Below are 26,722 nucleotides of genomic sequence, written 5' to 3' on the forward strand. Positions count from 1 at the left end.
CTATTCTCTTATGCTCCAAAATGTACAAATACAGAGACAGAAAAAAATGAGGGAAACTAAATAAAAGAAAATTATAGAACTCAGTGAAATAAGAATGAATCTGTCAGTTATGCAAGACATTCTTTTAAAACTCAGAGCAGAATCATGAAACTTGCACAGAAAATACCGTTTAGAGGTTAATAGAAAAAAATACCTTTTAATTCAAGAAAATCAATGAGTTCTTAACCTACTTTAGTGAATTTCTGGTGCTGGTAGAAAGTGCTGGATTGACAAACGTGAATAATAAAGCCCTTGATGCAGTCATAGACCAGGGGCAGGGAGGCAGTGCAGCCTTCCCCAAACTGACTGTCCAGAGTGCCTGACGACTGACCTTCAAGAACCTCTAGCAGAAGAAGTGGAGGCCAGTCATCAGGACCCATTTAGTTCTTGGCTTTTCTGAGGAGTCTAATAAGGGTGTCAGCTGTGGTGGCGGTATTGTGATGTGGCCATGTATCCACTAGAAATGGGGCAGAAACCACCAGCTTGCTTCACACAGACCATCATGAAGCTGTTGGATGTCTTATGGTCACAGCTGATCGTGGCTAGGTCATTATTTCCTGCTGGGTACATGTATGTGACCGTATAATTTTTTACCAGGCTGCCATTCCTGGCTCCTCTACAGTCACAGTTGTCTAGTCCTGTTTAAAAGGGGTGCCTTGCATATCTCTCCATGTATAAGCAAAAAACTTGGGAGTCTCTTTGGGATACTGCTTGCCTTTTGGTATCTGGTTTAGAAGAAGAAAATCAGTCCCCTTATGACAGTGAGGTGCCCTGATGGTTTGGACGCAAGTAGTAATTTAGGGGCCTGCTGCTGTGAATTGGCATAACTCATTTAACTTAAGTGGAGCTACCTTGATTTACACCAGCTGAGGACCTAGCTCTATAGCTACAAATCCTTAAAGAGGTATGCCAAGGGCTTTCAAAGAAGTCTCCTTCACCAACTTCTTCATGACTCCTTGCCAATCCAGAAATTTCCGTCTTTCCAGAACACTGAGGCTTTTATTCTGATCCATATCACCCCCACCGATGGTTTTTAAGTTTTTAAGGTTCCCATAATGTAATTTACCTATGTAACAATGATCATGTACCACGCGACTGATCTTGGTAAAGTACTTTGAGGTTCCCTGGGTAGAAGACACTATTGATGTACCACTATTATTTAGTAATTTATTTATTAGTAGTAGTGTTTATTATGATCATTCTGGCAGTTCTCAATGCAGTGATTCCCCCTCCCCTCACTACCTTTAAATTGCAAATTTTTCTGCATAACCCTTTGACATTTGGCTTGTGGATACTCATGCATTGTATATGGCTAATACATTTGCTCCTGTTTTTGTTTTGCAGTACAGAATTGGACAGCTGTACATGATCAGTAAGCATAGCCATGAGCAGAGTGACCGAGGGGAGGGTGTGGAAGTTGTGCAGAATGAACCCTATGAAGATCCAAATCATGGCAATGGTCAGCTAACAGAAAAACGGGTCTATCTCAACAGGCAAGTACTAAGCAGCTGTTTCCCTGAACAGCATGCCGCTGTAACCTCCAGTCATGCACAGTGTTGAAGATTTGTAGGGTGTAACATCTCTCTCAGGAAATACCCTTTGTGTTTCAAATGTAATGTGTTCTATTGACTACAGGCCAGTTACTGGCAACTTCAAGGAAAGGGACAGTGGAAGAGCGCTGTCACTTGAAATAGAGACCTTTTTTATTTTAGAGCACATTTTCCACGGCAAAGAATTGTGGCCTGAAGGCAGGATTGTGTTGAAAATCAGCACATTTCTCTATTTTCTTTCACACTTCCCCATTTTTCAAAATACATAAAACAAAAAGGGGATCTGTTTAAAAGAAAAGTAGTGTGCCGGATGGACTGGGAGTCACTAGATCTGGGTTCTGTTCCTCACTCTATCCCATGCTTGCTGTGTGATCTTGTGACAGTCCAGGAGAGTCTGATTTTTCCAAGGGGCGGAGCACCAGTAACTCCCATGGACTTTAATTAAGGTTGTGTATGCCCTTAATCGCTGTGTGCTTCCATTTCATCCCCAACAGCAAAATGGAAATGATGGTTCTTCTCTCCTGCACAGAGGTGTTTGAAGATTAATTCATTAATGTTTGTAATGTGCTGTGAGAGCCTCTGATGGCAAGTGCTATAGAAGTGCAAAAAATTTAACACACTGAAGTTCTTCTTTAAAGCAAAGTTATTTTATTTTCAAAATCTAGATCAAAGGTAGATTTATTTTTTTTCTAAAATCCCAAATCAGCATCTTCAGTTAAAATCAAATAGGTGCATTAAAATTAATCCTGTCTGAAATGGCACAGAGGTTAATCATGTCTCCTCTGTTTAACATCAGTAGCATGCAGAAAGTCACTCTGGTCCCACACTTAGCGGAGAATTGCTTAGGGTAGCAGTGAGCCCTTGGGGTGCTGATGTAGCAAGATTGAGCACTACTTTGTAAGAACTGCACAAGGCCAGTGACCCATTTTGGTAACAAAAGATTTGTCTCAGCAAAGTGAGCTGACATTATGAATGACCACTAGAATTGTACATCAGTGACCTTCTGCAGCAAAGTGACAGGCTTAAAGACATGATGAGAAAAACTGCTTTTGTTTCCCAACAGCCCCGTCATTTCCTAAAGCAGAATATGTGTCTTTTCTGCAGCTGAAATTAAAGTGTTAGGGGTCAGTTCTTCCACACTGACTTAAAGCCCAGTATTAATTTGAAAACCTATATATATATTTCTGTTGTATGAAATATATTCCTTAATCTGCTGCAGTTTTTTATTACTACCGATCTAACTGAATGTTGCTGCTTTTCTAATTCTTCTCTGTTCCCTTAGGCCCATTTTCTTTATTAAGCTTTTCTGCACTGTGATCCTTAGAAGCAGATATAGCAATATTGTGGCAATTACACCATTGCATGTGTAATGACCTGACAGATCCGACCTTTCCCCAGCCTAACAAGAGAATTACCAGCAATATTCCACACCTACAAATAATTGTTCTTGTGCAGAAAGTCTGCTGAGGGCCTTATTCACCACTGAGAAGCTTAATATCTGTCACTGACTAGGAGATCAGTGCTAGTACAAATGTGCTTGGCATGTACGTGTGTTCAAAAGGCTGTGCACAGACATAACGTGTTTTCAGAAACTGTCCTGAGGATTCATATCTAATACATTCATATGCCTTTGTGGTTAGTTTTATCTCCATTCCATTCAGAGAAAGAATGTGAGATGTTTACTTCCATCTGGGAAGGAGAAACAGCGAGGACAGATCACTGCACCTTCATGCAGACTCTAGAGATTTCAGGGTAGCTGTCCATTCTGTCTCCTTCACTTGTCCCCCATGAGATCCATATTTTTGTGGGAGGTGAAAGATCATTCTCTTTGAGATATCTTTTTCTGTCAAAAAAGTACCATATCTGATCCATTGCAACAAAACGATTCCAATATCTTTCTTGACTAAGGGAAAGTGCCCTGGAGAGAGTGTCAGTGTCTTAATAGAATGCTGCCTGATGGCCAGTGCAGATCTGTTGGTGTGACTATTCTACTTCTGCTGTCCATAAATACTTTAGTTTGTAGTTTCCATTATAATGGGGGGGGAAAAGCCTTGCCATAAATACCAGTATATGAGTTACATTCATAAAAGATGGTGCTCTGTGGGCAAATCATCAATTCTGTGAGTCACAGATATAGGACTAGAGCAAATTCATATATTGCTCAGAAATATAATTTCTTAGATTTTATGGGTGAAATCCTGGCTCTCTGGGATAGAACGATGGCAAACGTGCCATTGACTTTAATGGGGTCAGGATTTTACCCTATATCTTCAAGCGTAAACGATTCCAAAGTCACATTGACTTGGCCTGGCTTTTTATCAAGTACCTGACATTAATCTAGATTAGAGGCTTTGGGTGAAAAACAGTTTACGTACGTTAGCAATAAAAGGATCTTTTTTCTTTTCCCGGTAGTTGTCTGTTCAGTAATTCAGCATTCAGTAATTTGTGACATTGTCAGAACACTGTTTTGTTTATAGGCCAAAAAACTTCTAAAATATATGGATCAGTGTCCAAGATGGTTAGTACATAGGAAAATGTGAGCAGATTCAACGAGTCTTAAACCCTTTCCTAACCGTTGAACCCACTCACTGCTCCCTCTCCTTCTACTGACAAGCCCAGTCCCTCCCTTCCAGCCCTTAATATATCTCCTGGACGTCACTTTTAGGGTGAAATCATGGCTGCATTGAAGACAACAGAAAAATGCCCATTAAATTTAAGGGGGCAAGGATTTCACCCTCTGTTGGCATTCTAAATGTTTGAGCTGCTCATTCCTAGCCACCCACCACATCTGGTTTAGTTTACCATTCTAGATGCAGTGTTGTCATCAGATCAATGGGATTGCAAAAGGTGTAAATCTGCTAAATGTGACCCATTGTTTTCTAGCTGGAGCTTTCTTGTATTCTTTGACAACTAAATCAACACATACTCAGCACTTTGCATCATTTCTGGGGTTTCATTGTACCTTCCAAGTTTTGCTTTTAAGTTTTTGGGTTCCGAACTCAGTAAAAACTGATGACTTTCACCTGTTTTCATAGTACTTCTGAGCACAAGTTACCAAGCACAACTGTGATTTTTGGGTGGTTTCAGCTTAAAATAGATCTGAGTGTTCTAAAGTAGATGCAGGTTTTCTCTAAATATTCGAGAACTATGGTGATTTTGCAATGGAACTAGTCTAAGACTCAAATTCGTTGCAACGCTGGAAACTAGTCTAGTTTCACCTGGTTTCTCTGAGAATGTTTTACACAGCCATCATTCCTGTTTAACTCATTAGATAGCTGTGTTGTAAGTTATCCGCAACAGGAGAGGCAGTAATACATTTTAGGGCAACAGAAGCCTTCACTGAGTTCTGCTAATGCTGCGTTCTGATGCATTAGTACATGTCTGTCAATCTGCAAACTTCATTCTGGTTTGTGAACTCCATTTTGATTGTTAAACTGTGCTGCTGAGTCTTCACTTTGGCAACTTCAGCCTCCATTTTCAGCTGAAGCATCCAGGTGGTATCAGGGAAAATCCTTGTATCTAGCAGAGGGCTAACAATGGAGAGCAAAAAAGGGTCGTCTATCCGGATGGTCTTCCATTCAAATGGAAGCACCCTCAAACAATGCACGTACTGCAGTCCACAGGAACCAGTCTTACCCAGTCTGGACTTCAAGTAGGCTGTAACCAAGCAACCAATCGCCTGACAAGGAACTTGAAGCCACTCGGGGGATCACCTGATAGAGGGAACTAGAATTTTATAAAAGAACAAATTCTGCTCTCTCTCGCCAGCCATCCATTGGCTGACAAAAGGAGGGGGCAGGAGGGGATGCAGAAGAATCCCCACCTCCCTGGAAGACACTGATGAAGAGCCAAAGGGCCCTTAGGAGGGGACAAGAACTGCGGAGGGGTGTTTGTTTGTTGGTTTTCTATTGATCTGTATATCTCTTATGCTCAGTCTGTGATTAACTTGTATGTGATGTAAAGTGCCTTGGCAAAGTCTGTGTCACCAACTCCCTGAAAGGTGGAGCAGTAATTCAGAGTCCTGACAAGGGTGGAGCTCTGGAGGGGATATGCAAGAGCTACTGCAGAGACTGGGAAAGTCCGCAGTGGTCTTGGGGTGCAAGTCAGCAGGGCTATGGGGCCCCATGACTCAGGAGTGGGTACCAGCATTGGAGTCTGTACCCCAGGAGTGTGCCTGAAAAGCCAGACATAGGGGAGTGTCTGAACACTGGTCAGACTCAATAACCCTTAAACTCATGAGAGCCAAAGGTTTGGGTCCAGAAGAGCAGCCTGGTGAGCGTCCACAAAGGGGAGCTCAGCTAGGGCCGTAACATAAGTGTTTTAAGTCAAACGTATTGAATTTAAATAGAACTACAACTATAAACAGCAGTGGAACAAGGCAGCTTGCCCCTTATGGGCTGGAGGGCTTGGGGCTAGCCAATTCTGATTACTAAAGAGGCATGCCTGGGTTGGATCAGGTAATTCCCTATAAAGGGCAGCAGGGAAGGGGGAAATGCAGGAAACTTCAGGAATGTTCTCCAGGGAAGACCCCGATATCGCGGGGTTTGGAAGCCAGAACTGGAAGCCTGAGGCTCTAGCCAGGTAGGCCCTGGGTACAGGCCTGCCAAAGCAGGAACGGTCCCAACCAGGAAGGTCTGGGAGCAGGGTGAATTGGAGACTGCTGACAGGGAGCAGGTTCCAGCAGAAAGATTTGGGGCATGGAGTTTCCCTACTGAGACTACAGGCAGAAAAAGCCTGGCAGTGACCTGACAAGAGGTTAAAACCAATGGCCTGTGTTTTGGGACCTTGAGTTTTATTTATGTGAATAAACTCAGAGCCCTGAGAAAGGGTGGTGAATAGACAAGAAAAGCCAGTGTGGATTTATTTAAGAAGCCCTGTGAGGGAGAAACTGTTAGCAGGGCACTGCAGAGGCACCTCTGGCCATGAGGAGGTGCATGGGGTGCTGACCCCACTACAAGTACAGTGTATTTATTAAAATCTCACAACTTCAGATCAAGACTAATCAATCCGACTAAAGAGGATTTTAAAGGTACAAGTGATCATAATCAAATAATTGCAAAATGCCAGACGTTTGGGAAATACAAGAAATAAAAGGTCAAAATATAGAGCTTAGGCTGATCGAATTGAAGATACAAAAGAATGCTATAGAAACATATAGTGTTCTTTTATCTCTGTTACCTAAAATGAGTCCAACTTATTTGAGCAGAATTTTTATGGAAAGTAAAGGGAGACCTTCTGCAAAATTAGTTCCCTGATAAGTACGCAAAAGGTTGTTACAAGGAGGAGGGGAAAAAATTGTTCTCCTTAACCTCTGAGGATAGGACAAGAAGCAATGGGCTCAAATTGCAGCAAGGGAGGTTTAGGCTGGACACTAGGAAAAACTTCCTAACTGTCAGGGTGGTTAAGCACTGGAATAAATTGCTTAGGGAGGTTGTGGAATCTCCACCACTGGAGATTTTTAAGAGCAGGTTAGACAAACACCTGTCAGGAATGGTCTAGATAATACTTAGTCCTGTCATGAGTGCAGGGGACTGGACCAGATGACCTCTCAATGTCCCATCCAGTTCTATGATTCTATAACTGTCAAGTATCAAATTTAGCATTTGATGTAGCAGCTAATTTTTCAAAGAACAAATTAACTGGTTGTAGAAGTTTCAGGAAAAAAGAGCCCTGGTTTTCTGCTGAAGAACTAAAATTAAAATCTAAGCAGGATAAGTTATAGCTGCACTCGAGGCAGCCAAATCCAAAGCACCCAATTCAACTTCCCATTGAAATCAGTGGACATTTTGCCATTGACTTCAGTGGGAGTTGAGTCAGCAATCAAATGAGGCATTCGTAATAGCAGTGATAATGTGTCACACTTAGTTTTCCATTGTATAAAGCAAACTGTGGAGAAGGCCAAGCCTTTGGCAAAGGAAGTAGCTTTTACCATACTGATGTATTCCAGAGATCAGAACAAATGGAAAGTACACTTACATTTAGAATCCCATAACCCAGTTCTCTGAGCCAACAACAAGGCCCATGTTTTCTTCCAAGTGGATTTCAGAGAGATGTCCCTGGACTCGCACCACCACTTCTGAAATGAAATGGAGATGAAGTGGCACTTGGTTCAGGATTTGTTTATAAGATACTTCTGTGATGGTCAAAATGAGGCAGAAAACCAGTTAAAGGTCGTGTTCTTGTAGTCCTTTCTCCTACTGGGGGCAATGGGTGCTTTGCATGAGCAAGGAATGTAGGTTTCAAGCCATGACTGGACACTTTTAAACAACTCATTCTGATACATAAATACCCTAACTGCATCAGATTAAGGTTCACTCAAGACTGTAGCTGTAGAGCTCCTTAAAAAAAAAAAAAATACAGACCTTCCCTTACTTTCATTCTCTGGAGAGCTCAGACTCTCCTCCGTGGCCTAGTGGCAAAGTCTAAACAAATACAGTGAAGATTTTGTGAGAAAGTTATAAAACCCAACCAAAGGACCTCTCCCTGGAGTTCCTTCCTCCCTGATATTCCTGCTGGGGTTCCAGACGCTGTCCAGAGATCTGGCAATCAAGTTCAAACAAACAGATTTCTTCCTGTTTCTGGGAGAGACTGATAGCATCCAGTGTTCCGTCTAATTTTTCCCACCCATGTGCAGAATGAATTTTGTTATGTAATTTGTTCTCCAAGAACCACCGCTTAGGGCTTTGTTCACAAGAAAAGCGTGGGTAAGCAAAAAACAAACCTTCAGACAATGTCATTGTGAAGGCGAAAAAGTCAATGCACTTAACTTCTGGTTTACATTAAACCTCGTGGGTTTAGATGTGGTAACTTCTGTATTTTGGCTTCCACACAAATGCAAAGATTTATGTCAAGCAAAATCATGATCGAACAATCTTTAATTATCCAAAACCCTCTGTTATCCCTGACACACATTGGTGGTATTGAAAATTCCCTCAATTATCCAACTCACAAACAGTTGAACTTAATTGATTTCCCCCTTATGTTTGGATAATTGAGTTCAGAAGCTACTTGCTGTGGTTCAGTTCAGACTCCAATGCCCCTGGTCTGATCAAGACTATTTTAAATGGAGCCCTGAAGAGTATTTCTGTTTGTCACCTCCAAACTTCTGCCTCTCTCCTTGTGGCCAGTGCCCCATCATTTTCACCACCAGTTCTGGTGGCTAAAGCTGATGTCACAAGGCAACACTTGAGCAGCAAATGTATATAAACTGTGCTTCCCTTTAAAACCAAGGTTTGTCAACTCCACAATAACTCGGGGTTCTCTGAGCTTCACGAATTGGAGTCGCTAGTCCAAAAATTGACCTCAGCCTGCCAGGAATAGTGCCTAATCATGGTTGTTATCTTTCCATGTGAGTATTCAAAAGCAATTGTAAGCTTTTTGGGGCAGGGACTGTCTTTTTGTTCTGTGTTTGTACAGCACCTAGTGAGCTCTTAAGCATTGCCATAATACAGATAACAACTGAATGCTGCACTGGTTTTTGCCTGGTATAGCCCCATAGAAGTCATCACTCCAACTGGGTTGTCACTGTGTCAGAGGTATTTTCGCATGGTTACAGGGGTTTTTTCTTGACCACAAAAAAATCATGTCCCCTCTCTCTCTCTCGTTATCTAAGGGTTTTCTTAGTCTACTAGGATTGTAGCCAGTGTATTGGTAAATTGCCTGGCAGACTCTGGGCTAGAACTCAAAGGTCCTCGGTTCTAACTCCGGCTCTTTATCATTTTGGATCAGTTTCCCCATTTGCAAAATGGACATAATAATACATACCCACCAACTTCACAAGGGTGTTAGTGAGGGATAGTTAATTTGAATATAAAACTCTTTATAATTGCTACATAGTATTATTAGCACACAGAAAATCCTGTCTCGTAATCAGGATTTGGGGTTAATGGAATACAAGAGTTTATGCATCAATAGAGAATATGGAAGAAGAAACTCCTTAGGCAGAAGTAACAGAATCAGAATGACTAGGCCAGTTTACTATACTTGCTCACTACCCTTGATAAAGGCTGTCTTCTTATGCTAAGAACACTATAGTGTAAAGTACACACTGGATCTTCAAAAAGAAAACAAATGTATCGGAGCATAAGCTTTCGTGAGCAGCTCACGAAAGCTTATGCTCCAATAAATTGGTTAGTCTCTAAGGTGCCCCAAGTCCTCCTTTTCTTTTTGAAGACACAGACTAACACGGCTGCTCCTCTGAAGCACTGGATCTTATGACCTGTGCTGATTCCTCACATGACCAAGGCTGTGAATTCACAGACCCATACTTTGAATCTTCTCCTTAGCTAGAGAAGCGTAAAGGGAAGTTATTTTCCCCAAAAGAATGAATAAATGTGTGGCAGTGCAATGGCCAGTGGTCAGGAGCTGGCTGAAGTGAGATTTCAATGCAGGGTTAAAGGGACACATAACTTACAGACGTTACTGTGTGAGGACTTAGTGTTAGTAGCTCCTGCTTAGTACATGTCAAACTGTGAGCAGGATTAGAAAGTATCTTACAATTCTTGCAAGTCAATCAATATTCTAATGAGCGATTTCCTTTCTTTGCAGCAAGCTACCTAGCTGGGCCAGAGCAGTTGTTCCCAAAATATTTTACATTACAGAGAAGGCTTGGAATTATTACCCATATACAATCACAGGTAAGTACTCAAAGCAAACTGAAAACATTGGAAGTTTATTGTGGATAGTCTTGCCTGTCCTTAAAGGCTGCATGCCACATATCTAGAAGCAGACGTTAAAATATTTGAACAATTCCTATTTAACCACCGGGTGTTTTTATTTCTCATCAGTTGCTATTGCCAAAAAATATGGGTAATATGCAGAAACTATAGATGGGTAAAAACTGAAACATCCTATGCTACCTTCTCCCCTTTTAAATTTCTGCATTAGATCTTTAGATACTGTATATTAAATATCATGCTGACTTGTATCCCATGCTGTCCCATAGACTCCAGTGGGATTGCACTGTGAAGTGTAAGTCAGTACTTTATTCAACCCAATGATTTTGATTATTAATATACCTTTGCATTTAGTGAAAATAATTTGCATTATTTTATTCTGCTTTTTTTTTTCCTCTCTTACCTTCTCTTACCAATGGACAAACTGGGACCAGAATACACAGTAAGTTTTCCATACTCTTTATTTCTTTAATTCTGAAAATAAGATCACTTTGTAAAATCCAGAGGTAGAAGCCAAAGCTGGCTCCTTTACTGCCACGCTAATGCTGAGCAGGTTTGATACTGGAACTTTATTTTATGTAATTGTTCAAGCACATTGAAGCTAATTTAAAGTGTTTTATGGAGCTCTTATAAATTATTTAACTTATTTTGATAACTTGGTAATGACTGTAGCTATCACAGAAAAGAAGTTTCTATAAAAGAAGGGTTTTTAAAGTCCTGGTTCTTACTTGGAGACAAGAGACAGATTTTATTTTATTTTTTAACACTTATAAAGTGCTTGTCTCTGGGTATAGGATCTGGGAAACTGTACCATCTGTAGTCAAAATGAAACAAAAACTGGGCCCAATGCCCAGAAAAACCAACCATTCCCTCAAACGGAGCTGGGCAAAAGAATAGGCACATAAAGAGAGACCAAATGGTTACAGAGGTACTAGCCTGCATAGAAAAACCTTTAGTTGAGCCTTGGAGAGAGAAACATGGGTGGATGTCCTCAAGGATGACATTCCAGACATAGAGTCCTGTAACTGAGAAGGTCCTACCCTAAGTTAGATTGACCCTCAAAGCAAAGATCAAGTATAACCCATCTGTCACAGGGTGACTGGCCCCTTTAAGAGGGAGTGAGGTCCAATGCACCTGGATGAACTACCTGGTGCCCAACAGGGCTTAAGGGAAAGTACCTGGGCCTTATAAAGGGGGAAACAGCTGTAGGTTGTAAGAAGATGCCTGCAGACAGTGCAGGGAGTAGGATGGCTCCTCCAGGCCCCTCAGTCAGTGAGGAGGCCTGTGGAGACGGCCAAACTCCAAGCAAGAGGCACTGGAGGGTGGGAAGACAGACCTTCAGGGAATAGGGGTTGTGCCCAGCTTGGGACTGGGGCAAAAGAAAGGAACTTTAAAAGAGAGGATGGACCCTCTGGGAAGAGTGGCAGGGTCCAGCTGAAACTGCGGTGAAGACTGTAGGTCTGAACCTATTTTGAAAGATTGTGTATAGGACTTAATAAATTGGACCCCAGAAGGGGGAATATTTTGAATATCTGGCCTGTGTGGACTCTTTAAGGAGTTAAGGGGAAACTGAGGCAGGCCTCAGCAGAGCCACCATACTAACCATCAGCAGGCACTACAGAGCAAGCATGCCCTTGTACACCATTCCTTCTATATTGATAGTACAGCATTTAAAATGCTTATGCAACATTTTTCAAATGAGCAAGAGATTAATGTGATGAAAGTGGAAGAGAAGAAATCTAGGGACAGTTGGGAGGAGGTGCAGAGCTAAGAACATGCAGGAGGTAGGTAGAGTAGACAGAGGAAAGTGTTAGTTAAAACTTAAGTGCCAAACTCTACTCACCAGATTGCCTGGCAGATTTTTTATGTATGTTCTGCATTTGTGTCATGCATGATATTCCTATGGGCGTAAGTGGTAGTCCACACTTGGAACGAGTGCAGAATCAACAATAGTGATCTGAGGGCAGATCATTCATTGCTGTGTATTGTCACAGGTCCAGTAACTTAAATGGGCTTATGACAATTTATGCCAGCTGAGGATCATCTCCTCGCACTGCGGATTTGGGAGCAGAACTTTTCCCTAAATTGTGTAAGGAAGTTGACATACATCATGAAATGTGGCATTGGCATCCATTACCTATGCTCTGTTTTACACTCTGAAAACTTTTCATTAACTGTTTACCTGTTAAAAGTAGATAATTTTAATAGTGGAGAAAACTACCAAGAGAAGAGCTAATGGGGATGTGCATGTAATTGCTAAGTTAAATGTGAACTTTTGGATCAGTCTTTCTTATAGAGAAAGAGAATTCCTTTTCCACACAAAAATCTAAACCATGTTCCTAATAGCAATTGACTAAAGAAGATGTTATGGAGCCAACTGGACAAAACAACTGCAGTAAATCACCAAGACCTGTTTACACACGAGTGACTACATCTGGGGAAAGAAAACCCAAAGCAAAGATACTAATGGGTGGGAAACAGTTGGGAATGTTGAAAGAGCCTAGGGAGTGATAGCAGACGGCAAAATATATATTAATTTGAAATGCAATACTATAAGGCACCCCCAAAAAAGTAACACAGTATATAAAAGCTAGGTATTATTATTAGTCAGACAGCAAATCTGAATCAGAGACGTTATTGTCCATCCCTCTTTGCACAACTCTGGTAAGAACCACAGATAGGACGTGGATTTCAGTTCTGTAAACTTCCATACGAGAGATACTCACCAATTGGAGACTTCAAAGAAGAGCAATAAAAAGTGATCAAGGTGCTGGAGAGATTGACTTATGAAGAAAGATTAAAAGGGATTGTAAAAATGTAAAATTTGGTTAAATAATAACTATGAGTGGATACAACTGTCTGTTGGGAGGTGGGAGTAATTCTTGTGGGTGATGCCAGGAGACACAGCTAGGAATATTGAGACAAAATTAAGCAAAGAACATTTCAGGCACATATCAACAAAACTTCTTAATGGAACTATTACAAAATGTCTTCCAAGAAAAGTGATGAAAGCCCCCTGTAGAAGCTTGGGTGCATAATACAGAAATGGAAAACACAGAAAGTATTATGAGGTTATGTTGAACAATAGTTACCCATCGCCTACATTATTGTGTCCAATATAGATGGTCCACTTAAAGGTATTTGCCAAAATCTTCATAATTAGGTGTCAAGAGGTACTAAAGTCATTTTTACACACCTAGATGAAAAGTGACTGAGCACCCACAACACTCAAGCTTGAAAATTTTATAAGGCAAAATATTAAATACTAAAAACTGTCCCAAGCTATGGGGGTAATTCTGTAAGATTAATAGGCCTTTGTCTGCCAGAGTAAAAGATCCTGAGGAGATTTTTCTTTTCTGGATCTGTCCAGCTGGATCAAAGAGAATTAATGGAAAAGCAATCTCTCTCTCTCTCTGTCCCTCTCTCTCAGAAACCAAGTGAAGATGGCTTCTAGAGCAGGGATACTGTACCTGTTAACCAATAAGGAGCACAGAACAAATACTCATGTGACCTGTTCAAAGTGAAAGCTGAGATTGTGGAGAACAAGACAGAAGCTTCAAAATAAACAAATAAACAACCTCGTCACCAATACTGTCTGACTCAGTCCTGGTCCAAACAAATCAGTCTCATGTTCAAAATACACTGAAAATCAATCTCAAAACGTTTGCAGATATCCACATAGAGGGAAGGGGGAAAAAACCTAACAAAAAGCTAATGTAAGCAGAATTCAAGCAGACCTTTTGCTGGTTCACATGTGCAGTCCCATCACACACTAAGGCTAATTTCAAATACTTCTGCAGTCAATTTTCACAGTACAAACAATACTTAAATACTGGGTCTGCAATTTTAAAACCAGCTGGAACACTTTTTGACCACACCATGATCAAATTGGACCACTGATAAAATTTTTGACCATAGTTATAAGTATGGAAGCTAAGATAATATGGGACATTAAATAGACATAAGTTGATCAACCTGCAGATACCAGAAAAGAATTGCCCTCCACCTGCCACTGGCTTCAATGAGAATAGAATCTAAATAGAGAAGTGTTTATGAAAAACAGTTTTTGAAGAGAAAACAGGAGACAATAATCCTGTATTGATGATCTATCACATTGACACTATTTTTCCTATAGCAAGTGATTCATGGAGAATATAATACTTCAGTTGACAAGTATCAGGGCACCAGAGTGATAGTTGTTAAATGTCCCATTATTGACCTACTAGTTTTGAGAACAGACCAGTTACGTGTTTCACTTAATCAGCTGCTAATTTATCCATAAAATAAGTTATCAAGAATTACAGTGATTACTTTGATTAACAGACAGTAGAGTTAAGCAAGGGAGCAGACTTTTGTTTCAGATAAAATTTCAAAGAATTTGGGGGGAGGGGAATCTCTTGTTTTTTCCCTTATCTGAATGCCACTGCTTGAATTTTGGATGCATCCTATTGATATGCTTTTAATGAACATGCTAATAGGCTCTATCAGTCATGCAAGCAGCAGCAGCTATCAATTGCAGTACTGGGGCCTAATACAAGTTAATGAGCAAACACTTTATTTCAGAATTCTCAAATACTTATCCCAACTGGCAACTGCAAGACTGCCTCTGAATTTATTAGGTGAAAATTCAGCTGTGCTTGGCTAGTTAGACCCCTAATGATCAAAGAGCTGAGCTTGTCCAACTAAAACTCACTGTGAAGTGAATGGCACTTGTAGTTGTACATGAGTTACAGGTACAAGACCCAGGTTAGCAAGTAACAATTCCAAAATCTTTGGGGAAGTCAGAATTCTCCTGCCAAGCAACATTTCCCTATATTTTTATAAAATGTTGCTGTGTTTGCTCATTTTTCTCTTTATCAGCCTGTCTGCCTTCGAATCATGTCAAATTCACATGCGTCTAAAGCTGTTTTCCATCTTTAAGAGCTTCTATTGAATCTTCCCCTAAAAGGATGCCTATGAGAATTCCTTTATTCTCCTACTTGGTTATTATGATTCAGTCAACATCAAATATTCTCCAATTTAGGAAACACTGCTGCTTTCTTTATCAACGCTGCATCTGCTTACTTCTGGCCCTCTTTTTTTCTCAGCAAGCTACTGTTCCAGTATGTCAGAGAACAAGAAGAGCCTGAATCAATGAATGAATAGAGTCATCAATGTCAGGTTCAGAGTGGTTAGAGGCAGCTTATTCCTTCACTGTTTCATCTCCTAGGGTCTGCACCTGTGATGTAAACAGCCGTTTTCCTACTGAACTTGGCTGTTTGTGCTGAACTTCTCTTTGTAGTTTCCTTGCTTCTTTTCATAGAATCATATGTCTCTGCTACTCTCTCCTCCCTACAGCACTGTTCTCATCTTTGCCACTCTCCTGCTCCTTATCTTGTCTTCCATACTCTACTCCTCATCTTTTTCTCTCCTTTGTCTCATCCTCCTAGTTGTGCCCTACTCTTCACATCATTGCCTTTCTCTGTTTGACTTCTCGGACTTTTAGACATGCATCAGGGCTGGCCATGAAGTTTCCCTCTCTTCCAAGTTTGGGCGATCTAGCACGGAGAGCTGTTTGATGACTGGAGGTTATATGGATCGTCCTCCTAACTGCAGGAAGAAAGAAGAACCTGGCACTGATCCCAATGCAGATTGCACCAAAGGACGCACACATAGCTTTTCTAGGATTGAGAAATAGCAGGAAAGTCACAGCATTCATGACATTACCAAGCCATCCATTTTCCAGTCATCATGATCATAACTTCTTATAAAATCACATACTTGTCATCCTGATTGACACCAGCTTGTGCCGTAAGCAGTTGGTAATGAATGGCACTACTGTGTGTTCACACTCCTGTGCTGTGCACAGTTTCCTACGGGTAGACAGTAATATGGGGGCTATTTATGAAAAAAGACTCTGAAAATTCCATCTATCTAGCTGCTGTAAGAGGCAGAAGAAAATCAAGTCATGTGTACAACTTCCACCTGAGTTTGCATTTGCAAAACATTGCAGTCATCGAGTCAGAGACTCCTGTTTACTTCCATGAGGCCCATAATGAGGAGAGCCAGCTGCTTTAAGGAAAGTGGTTTCTTGATCTACCAGGCTCAGCAACTGCCACCCAGTGTTTGCACAGCAAAATTTTTTTCCAAAGTTAAACTTCCTCTTGCTTCATTTTTGGATGAATTGGGTTAAGTTTTATATATTGTTAAGATAAAATCTTGGCAATAATATTTTTTAAAAAGCTACACCATTATAATTTGTATTTGGTATTAAAATTGTGTTAGGCACTTAACAGATATTCAGAAAGATAACAAGGCCTGTTCCGTTTACAACCTAATGCCCCAATCCTGCAGTGTGATCTGCATGGGCAGACTGCTATAGCCATACGAAGCCTATAGAAATAAATAGTGCTCTATATAAACTAATCAATCCACCTGCATGGATCACAGTGCAGGATCAAGGGCCAAATAGTGTGTTGCCCTTGTGCTTAAAAATCTGTAATTGATTAGTATTTTGCTAACGGGCCAAGATACATTTAATTTACAGAGACTAGTTTTTGCTGAGCACAAACTGTACACCAGTGAAAATTAGAGGTTTAAAAGGATTTTAAAATCAGATTGTTATTGGCTGTTTACAGACTAAAAATCTCCTTATGACCCTAGTCCTTTTAGTGTCCAAGCTTACAACAATCTCATTGACGTCAATGGTGGAGGCTCAGGCCCAGAGTGCACTAACTTCTCTGCTCTTTTTAGAATTTAGTACACCAATAAAATAGTTGATTTCTTACATATTACAGCCCATTTAAAGCCACAGCCAGCAAAAATATAAAACACCATCAATAATACAGCACCCCCTGGTACAGAGTGTAAAATGTTGAGTGCACAGAATATAAATCAGTGAGTTCCAGCCAAAGGCTAAGAAGTAAAAAGGATCATGTAAGAGACTAGGAAAAACTGGTACATATTTGTCTAATACTACATCTGCCTTTTAACAACCAAAAATGTAGGAATATGCAATGGAAATTGTGTTTGCATATGCAAGGAGAATTTGTGTCCCACACTCATTAGCTTCCAACATCCAGTAGCTTTTTAAATCTTTTTAATGAAATCTATTTTCTGCCCACCTAGACTGGAGTAAAAATAATGCAGTGTGATGCATGGGGATTTTAGCCCTTCAATTTTACCATGAGTGGGAGCTTTCCTCTCTGAATTAAACATAGCTGTAACCCAGGGAGTTTGGGGTGAAGTGACTGAGTTTGTTGATAGGTAGAGTTTCTCTGACTCTAATGCAGTGTCTATAATGGCTGTGGTGGTGTTTGCACCCTGATTGTGTCTCTAGCATTAGTAGCAGTTTCAGGATTTTGGATGCACAAGCATACAGAAAGTATTATGACAATAGAGAGTGGGAATCCTCTGCATGAAATTTGCTTGTTGGTAAGAAAGCCACAGTTACAGCACCCCAGCAACATGGAAATGATAAGAGGGAAACAGCAACTTGTGCAGGGGACACTTGTACCAGGGTGAAATCCTGGCCCCACTGAAATCGATGGCAAAACTCCCACTGACTTCTATGCAGCCAGGATTTCACCCTGTGCCACAAGGGAGCGAGCTCCAGGCTGGTTCTGAACATGTCAGGGTGGGCTGGGGAAGGGGACTGACTGTCTTTATTGGAAAAAAAGTCTATTTTTATCTGGGATGCTGTAACTATCTTTATTTGAAAAATAGATTTTAAACCCAAGTCGGGCAGGAATAGGCAGTGGTTAGGAAACCTCTCCTACCGAGCTTATTTTTTGTTTCTTTTCCCTTGAGATGATCACTTGAGATGAGTTTTACTGTTCATAAATTATTAGTACAACATTTCCAAAGATCTCAGTCTCTCTCATATTAAAAGTGGTTTCAGAGAATGTGAGGGTTGGCAGGAAGCTGGATAAACTTTTCATTCATTTTAAGCTTAATTAAAGTTAATGCAACTTCAAACATGTATTGGGGTGAAGTGGTGAGCAATCCTGCAGCTCTAAATTGAAGTCATAAAGACCTACATATCTGGGCCAAATTCTTGTCTCCTTTACATTGGTGTAAATACAGTGAAACTGTTGAAGTCAGAGGAGTTACTCCAGAATGACACTGGTGTAAGTGAGAGCAAAATTAGGCTCATGACTGACCAAATATCACCTCCACGTTCCCGCACACTGTCTTTTTCACTCACTTTGGAAGACATCATCTCTCTTTAGGATCTGAACCGTTATCTTAAACTTGTGAAAATGAATAAGAACAGACTATATTTAGACAGTGCTTTTATATCCTGTAAGACCCCAGAGCACCTTACAGACTAATGGGCCCGGTTCTGCTCTTGCGTAAATCAAGAGTTGCTTCAATGAAGTCACCCCAGTGTAAATCCCCATGTCAGTGAGATCAGAATCAAGCCTTCCCTCTACAGGAATCACTCCAATGGGTGCAGCCATTCTGCACTGAAAACAAGAAGCAGGGTTTTAGACAATGAAGTGGAGAGTAAATTTTCCAGATGAAGCTACGGAAGTTTTTAGGCAGGTGGAAGGTGATTACCCCAGGCTAGTTCAGCTCTTCACAACACTCTCTCTCTCTCTGCATGCGTCTCTCTGGAGAGCATATGATGTAGTTAACCACACAAAGATCAAGGGACTATAATGAAGTGGCAACAAGAGCAAAGCCTGGGTGGTTTGTGATGTAATGCGGGTTCTGCACTGTGGGCACAACCTTGTGCAGTTTTTCTTCATCATTGTTCTTAAAAATCAGTTACATTGCAGCACAGATTTACAAACCTGTGGCTAAATCATCCTTTTTTTGGGCTCTTCCCATACAGAGACAAGAAACTCCTGATAAAAGCACTAATATATATGCTATAGGGAACAATCCTTCATTGGCCAGGGATGGACAAGTAACCCAACAGGTCTTTCCCTTGATTTACTTCTATAATCAAAGCTAGTTTAGGGCATAGGCTTGTGTCAGGGCTTCAGCCTTTGGAGTCATGTGACTACACCAGATTCTGAGCTTTTGTAATGGGGTAGGAAAATGCTGAGGGGATATTATGTACAGCTCTATTATGTTCTCTTTCTTCCTGCACCTCAGCTTAACTCTCTTCTGAAGCACAGGCCAGATTTCTCTCTTTTCAGGACTTTTCTGAAAGTATTACGCAGAGTTAAACCTCAGAGCTATTGCATGCAAAACCCTGGTAAATAAGTGTTAATCGTTCCCAGTATGAGACAGTACCATACAGTTTCTCAGTAAATAACCATTTAATGCACACACAAAACATTATAAATCATCCTGTACATTGCAAGTATTATTTGGAATACTTATGAATACCATAAATACAAGCTATTAGGCTGCAAATCTGTTGGTATTCTTCATACAGATTTCCCCCTTTGCTGCTGTTACATATATATTTTAACATAACATATACACTTCAGTGCCTTGTTACATACATATAAACAGATTCTCCAATTTCTCAGTCTCAACAATGTGTATTGACTCTTCAGAGCTCATGAACAAAGACAGTTCCTTTCCAAACACTTCAGAACTGAGTCAGCAAACAATCTGGGGCCTCCACAGTTGACTGGACCTCAGTTGCTTGTGAAACAGAAATCTGTAGCCTGTATCCGAAGTGGTACATGTATTGGGATCGGCATATAAAATGTCCATTCCCTGGACTTCTAGAAGGCACTAGCTTTTCCTTGTGAGCCCAGTTAAATCAGGTCTGAATGTACAAACCCTCTCTGACTGAGCTCTGCCCGGTCCTCTCTTTAACTGAGATAGAATCTCAATTTCAAGCCGTTAATTAATGGCTAAATATAAGTCCTGTAGCCTCCCCGCTCTCTGTCTAGATCCATGATACACACAGCAGTGGACCAAACATTATCCTAATGGAGAGCTTTTCTACTAAGGAAAGCTAGAATAGCACTTACCTATATCCAAAATGGGACAGGTATTGGGACGCAGCTCTCACAGCAGACACATCTGCATGCATCAGCCACTGAGTCCACAGGACTGTCTACAACTCCTATATTTATTACTTTCCTTACCTGCTGTGCTCTGATTGGCTGAGCTTTCAGAGGATGAATGGCTGTGACCTGCCAAGTGGCTAGCCTACAATGAAAACCTTCATAAACAGCATCCAGTAACTGCCATTCCCTACTTTTGGATGTTCTGGTCCCTTCTAGCTGAGTTGCTCGGCCTGGTCTTCTACACATCTGCAGAGATACAAAGTATTCATATCTCCTCCCCATTGCTTCTCTGCCTTTCTTTGGACTTCAGAGCAAATGCTGCAGTATAAAGCATGTGGGTTCCATTTCCATTTAAAAAAAAAAGTTTCTAGCCCTCGTGGCAGTGAAGAAAAGCTTGAAAATGTGACCTGGAGGCGCAGAGTTTCCATCTGATCATTCCTTCAGAGGATAGGTTTTATCTCTCTGAGGGACAGGAAAAAAAAATTCAAATTCTGCAAGAACCCCCAGAAGCTGAATGGAGGCCCTGTGCAGCTCTCTCAGACCCCCTGGTTCCCATAGTGACATAGTCAGCTGAGAGGAGCAATGGGTTCATGAAGACAGACACCTTCAGATGGGCCATTTGGGTTTGGTTCAGGTTTGCCCCAGGAAGCCCAGCTGCACATGAAGGGCTGTCGTGTGGCTTTTAGTCACAGCTTTGCATTGGAAGTAGTGCAGCTTTGTGCCTCACGGTGTTTCTAGGCCTCAAGGGGGAGCATGCTTGCTGCTACACCTGTTCAGGCCATGTAGCACACTCTTCCCTTGGTGGCTGGCCAGCTCCACTGCCTGGTGCAAGAGAGGGGGATTGGATCTATGGCCTTGATTCCGCCCTGCCCTTCCCCCTCTAGTGCCCTTAGTGGTGCTGGCAGGAAATGCTCCTTAAACTCCCCATTTCCCCTCCCCTACCACCATTCTTATTTATTTCTCTCTGGGAGATAAGTTGTCCAAGGTAGCAGCATCTTAACAGAGCAGAGATGAAGGTGGAAGGTGTTCATGGCTGTCATCAACTGGTTCTTTGATCTATCAGTGTAAATTTTTAATTGTGAGAGTAATTAACTATTGGAACAATTCAATGAGGGTTGTGGTGCATTCTCCATCATTGACAGTTTTCAATCAAAATTGAATGTTTTTCTAAAAGATCTGTCCTAGGAATTATTTTGGGAACGTTCTATGGCCCGTGTTTATACAGGAGGTCAGACTAGATGATCACAAGCTGGCTTTAGAATCTATGAATCTATAGACAATTACAGAGATGGTTGAAGCTGCTGGGTCTGCTAACCAGATGCCAGAGGCCCCCATTTTCCCCTTCTGGTTTTCTGATGTTCACCAAAATCAAGAGTTCTGTCCACTGATGCCCAGAACATTCCCTGACATTTGGAATTGATTGGCTGTGGGGTTCGAAAGTTATTGCATTACAGACAGAGAAAAGTCATCAAGTTGAGCGTAAGACATTGCTTCACTTGGCCAACCTCACTTCACTCAGCCAAACACCTTGTCTATAAGGCCCAGTCCTAGGATATGCTCTTCAATGGGAGTCAAAGGCACTTTGCTCCTTGCAGAATCTGACTTCATTGCCAAGAAAACATGTATGTGACCATATAAGAAAGCACAAAGCCTGAAAAGTGAGAGATGGCCAGACTGAGCATTGACATGAAATGACTGCTGCCCCTTAGCTTTTGTGCTAAGATTTAAGGGAATATGCCTCAGCCACTCTAGCAAAGAGCAGGATTAACTCTGACAATCCAAAAATAGTTTCCAAGGCTTCAGGATTAATGTTCATGAGGAGTATAGAGAGGTACAGTGCACTGATGAAGCCTCCAGCAGCTCATTGGATTTTCTGCAGAAGGTCCCGCAATGGGTAATGAAACTAGCTAAAATACTGTTCCCTTTTGTTCCCCAGCTTCCTGAATAGGTTACAAAGGGCAAAGGAACCCTGTTCTCTAGCCTTCTGCCCAACAGTTTTATTGCAAACCACTGTAATCCCTTCATCCACCTCAGATGTACAGTAATCGCTATGAAAGGATTATTTTTACAGCCCTATCCATAGATTGACGCAAAATGCCATATGTGTTTGACTCTGTCCCTTTAAGGCTTTGGCAGTGGTTTTGGCTTGCTTACATTTTATCCTGTTCCTGTAAGTGTTTCTTATTGCTATGACAACACTAATCAATCATCATGCTAAAAATAGCCTTTCATTTTCAAGAGAGTGTCTGTAGTGAATTGAAAATCCAACTGTGGTATGTATTTTCCATATACTGCTTTCACTTCCCCCTTCTTTAATCCGGGAATACTCACCTTTAAAGCTGGTAATTACTCTTACAGATAGATGCATTTGTTTCACTACTTACTCTCTTCTGCTGTGAAATCTCCCCGTGGCCTCAGAAAGCAAAATCTTAATGTATTTCAACTTTTTGTGCATTGCATTCTCCCTACCCATCTGATTGTAAATATCATGGGTTTGCAGGATGCTTGAGATATTCAAAGTGAGTTTATAATGCAATTTCCGTGGATTTGATAGCCATGATATATAAGTCAGCTATCAAGACAGTTGTACAGAAAAGAAACTTAGGACTAAGGGTCATAAAAGACAAGGGGAATCCTGCAAATTTAGAGATGTTCTGCAGAATTTAAGGTTTAATGAAAAAATTAATTAAAAATATGATAGCCTGGAATTGCGACTTGTTTTTTCTCTGAGAGGCACTTTGCAAACCTTAGAGATGTTGGAATGGAAAATTGGAAATGGAATTGCCCCATACGTTCCTGTGCATGCCCTGTGTATCAATCAGCTGCCAGGTTTGTGCTGGAATACATCCCCGAGGGAGGCAGGGCAGGAAGGAGTGGTGCCTTGAAGAGTAATTCACTGAAAAAACATTTCCGAGCTCTCACTTTTGTGTCTGATTTTAATTCTTGCCTAATTCTTGTTCTTTAAGGGAAAAAAATTCTTTGTGCGTGATGAATAAGAAAGCCCTTTGAGTGCTGCGTAAACAGTTCCCTGGTTCTGCCAGAGCTCTGTGCCAATTACTCAGAGAGCATCTGATGAGTCACAAAATACATTCTGTGACTTGTACAAAAATTTGGACCTTGCCTAAGTGTTGCTGAAGGCCAGTGCTACTACAACAGCAGCTGCCAATAAATTAAATGATTTTAGGGTATATTTGCAATCCAGTAACTGTAGGTGGATTTTAGTATTTTGGGGGCTTTTCTAAGTTCCCATGACCATTTTTCGTTTCAGCCAGAGTTGTTACAGCCCCAGTGCTACACATGCATTTAGATTAGAACCTGGTGGCTGGGCAGGACCTATGGCTTCCTAGTTTCTTTCCCATTATACCATATGAGGCAAATGGCACTCAAATTCTCAGTCTGTAATCTTCCCTTCATGTTTCTTCGGGGGAAACAAGCTGACAGGTGACAAAGACATAGTTCTTGAAGCTCTCATCCCACACACGCAGTTGCTGAAGCTAATTTTTCAGGAGAATGCTGGGATTCCACGGGGATTTTCTTTTCTTTTAAGACTTGGTATTTCGCGAACGCATTATTTATCGAAGGGATGTCCTAGCTCATTGAGGCTTATGGGAGCAAAGGTTGTGAGGTTTTTTTTGTTTTGTTTTGTTTTGGGGGGGGGGGGAGAATGGTTTAATAAATGCCACCATTACACACAGGCCCCCCAGGAAGCTGGGGTTGCAGGGCACAGGCCTTCCCCTCTGGTGGGGTCCCCACCAGGCAGGTAGCTGGGGTGGGAAGGACATGGGGCAGGGCAGCAGGTGGGAGTGACAAGGCCAGGGGAAGGCGAGGGCCCCACGGGCAGGGCCTAGGCCAACACACCACACCACATTTTCCCACTTAAGATTGAAGGTTTATTTCTGCCCCCCCCCCCCCCCCCCGACGGGCATGTGCAGACAGCAGCCGCCCCCCTTCCCAGAGTCCTTTCCCAGGCCTATCAGGTGAGCAGCTGCGTCCAAGGGAGAGGACATTAAATAAGAGTAATGCATCATGAGGAGTGGGCTGTACCCATCTGTCTGTCCAGCTGTACATACATTCCTGTCCCGGGAGGGGCTGCGCAGCGGCTGGGTGGCCAAGGCCCGCAGGGCGGCAGGCTCCGGTCCAGTGCTTACTTGGGAGGCCGGTGCACGATTTTTCTGCTCTTTAGTACAGACCACTTGTGGCACTTCAGGTAGTAGACAAGGGGCACCAGGAGGCCAACCATGATCAGCATCTTCATTCCCAGGCGTTTGTGGTGATCGTGCTCCGGCTCTGCTGCCCACCTCAGGAAAGTGCACACGTCTTTTGCTGTATGGGACATGGTGACTGGGGTCCCTAGGCATCAACGAATGGCCTCCTTCCAGGCACCCCCTTGAGGCCTAAGGGCAGCCCTGCATGTGGCCCCTCAGGGCTTCCTCAATAAACTCAAATAAGAGGCTTTAACAAGGCCTGCTGGGGGTCTGGTGTATTAACTTAAAATTCAAAATTAAACACAAAAAATCTTCCCTCCAGCCTTAAACTGGGCACAGCCTCAAACTCCCTGGGTGTCTGAGGGCTTCTCTGTGTTAGCCAGCTACTCCCGGCCCTTCCTAGCTGGGGCGACTCCCTGGGTTTCAGGGTCAGTGGTGCTGGCTCAAAGTAGCAATAACAGCACCCCCACTATGTAAATTGTTCCAGCACCCCTACTGCAGCCTTTCTCACTCACTCCTGAGCCTCTTCCCTTTTCCTGCAGCTTCCTGCTGCTCTTTGGGGAATCACTTGATCCAGCTCAGGTGTGCCTCTTGAGTAATCAGGTTTAGCACCAGGCCCTCCAGCCTTCATAGGTATGTCTACAAGGCATGTTGAAGTGATCAGGAGAAAGCCTCCCAGCCCAGGTCTGCCGTGCTGGTGCTCTAAAAATAATTGTATAACGTCAGAGCCCAAGCTGCAGCCCAAGCCGCATCTTCAAAGCACTGTCTACTCAGCCATTTTCAGAGTGCTAGCATGAGCCCCTCCAGCCCAAGTCTGCAGACCCGGGCTGGGAGGCTCACTCGCGCTGGGTCCAAAATGCTCTGTATCCATACCCTAAGAGGCACGCCACCCTGCTACACTTGCTAAAACAGCTTTAGTGAAATATACCAGTCTTTCTATGCCAGCCTATTGCTTCTCAGGAAGGCAATCAAACAGGATAGCTAGTGGCAAAATACGGCATGATGAAGAGACATTAAATGTAGTCAGGGTTCGACCTAGAGGGAGAAAATAAGTGGTGCTGTTCTCCCTATCTTTTCTCAGTACTGATGCCAACATGAAATGGCACTCGTTCCAGATTGTGCAAATCGTTATAATGTTGTCACTCTCCTTTCTCGTGTGCTTTGATCCTCAATGCAGTAGTTTAAAACACTGAAATTTAGGGTGGTAATTCCAAATGCGTTCAGCATTGACCTACCTATGCTCCCACTGAAATCAAGAAGACCACCATTGACTTGGATGGGGGCAGAGTTAGGCCAACACTGAGCATTTTGAAAATACCACACTTAAATGACAATCAGTAGACTGGTTTCAGAGTAACAGCCGTGTTAGTCTGTATTCGCAAAAAGAAAAGGAGGACTTGTGGCACCTTAGAGACTAACCAATTTATTTGAGCATAAGCTTTCGTGAGCTACAGCTCACTTCATCGGATGCATACTGTGGAAACTGTAGAAGATCTTATTATATACACACAAAGCATGAAAAAATATCTCCTCCCACCCCACTCTCCTGCTGGCAATATCACTTATCTAAAGTGATCGCTCTCCTTACAATGTGTATGATAATCAAGTTGGGCCATTTCCAGCACAAATCCAGGTTTTCTCACACACACACCCCCCACACACACACAAACCCACTCTCCTGCTGGTAATAGCTTATCTAAAGTGACCACTCTCCTTACAATGTGTATGATAATCAAGGTGGGCCATTTCCAGCACAAATCCAGGGTTTAACAAGAACGTCTTGAGGGGGGGTTAGGAAAAAACAAGGGGAAATAGGTTACCTTGCATAATGACTTAGCCACTCCCAGTCTCTATTCAAGCCTAAGTTAATTGTATCCAATTTGGAAATGAATTCCAATTCAGCAGTTCCTCTCGCTGGAGTCTGGATTTGAAGTTTTTTTGTTGAAGAATTGCAACCTTCATGTCTGTAATCGCATGACCAGAGAGATTGAAGTGTTCTCGGACTGGTTTATGAATGTTATAATTCTTGACATCTGATTTGTGTCCATTTATTATTTTCCGTAGAGACTGTTCAGTTTGACCAAGTACATGGCAGAGGGGCATTGCTGGCACATGATGGCATATATATAACATTGGTGGATGTGCAGGTGAACGAGCCTCTGATAGTGTGGCTGATGTTATTAGGCCCTGTGATGGTGTCCCCTGAATAGATATGTGGGCACAGTTGGCAACGGGCTTTGTTTCAAGGATAGGTTCCTGGGTTAGTGGTTCTGTTGTGTGGTATGTGGTTGCTG

At 42.1% G+C, this 26,722-nt stretch overlaps 1 protein-coding gene across 1 annotated transcript in view; it reads left to right on the plus strand.

Moving 5' to 3' along the window:
* Positions 1-26,722, plus strand: part of PITPNC1 (phosphatidylinositol transfer protein cytoplasmic 1) — a 196,526-nt gene that overhangs the window by 90,430 nt on the left and 79,374 nt on the right. Inside the window, exons 4-6 of the mRNA XM_075119212.1 lie at positions 1,384-1,532; positions 10,137-10,225; positions 10,699-10,706. Coding sequence (XP_074975313.1) covers positions 1,384-1,532; positions 10,137-10,225; positions 10,699-10,706 — 246 coding nt within the window. The remainder of the gene's footprint in view (positions 1-1,383; positions 1,533-10,136; positions 10,226-10,698; positions 10,707-26,722) is intronic.

This window comes from Caretta caretta, chromosome 14 (assembly GCF_965140235.1).
Source record: "Caretta caretta isolate rCarCar2 chromosome 14, rCarCar1.hap1, whole genome shotgun sequence".
NCBI classification, from domain to species: Eukaryota; Metazoa; Chordata; order Testudines; family Cheloniidae; genus Caretta; species Caretta caretta.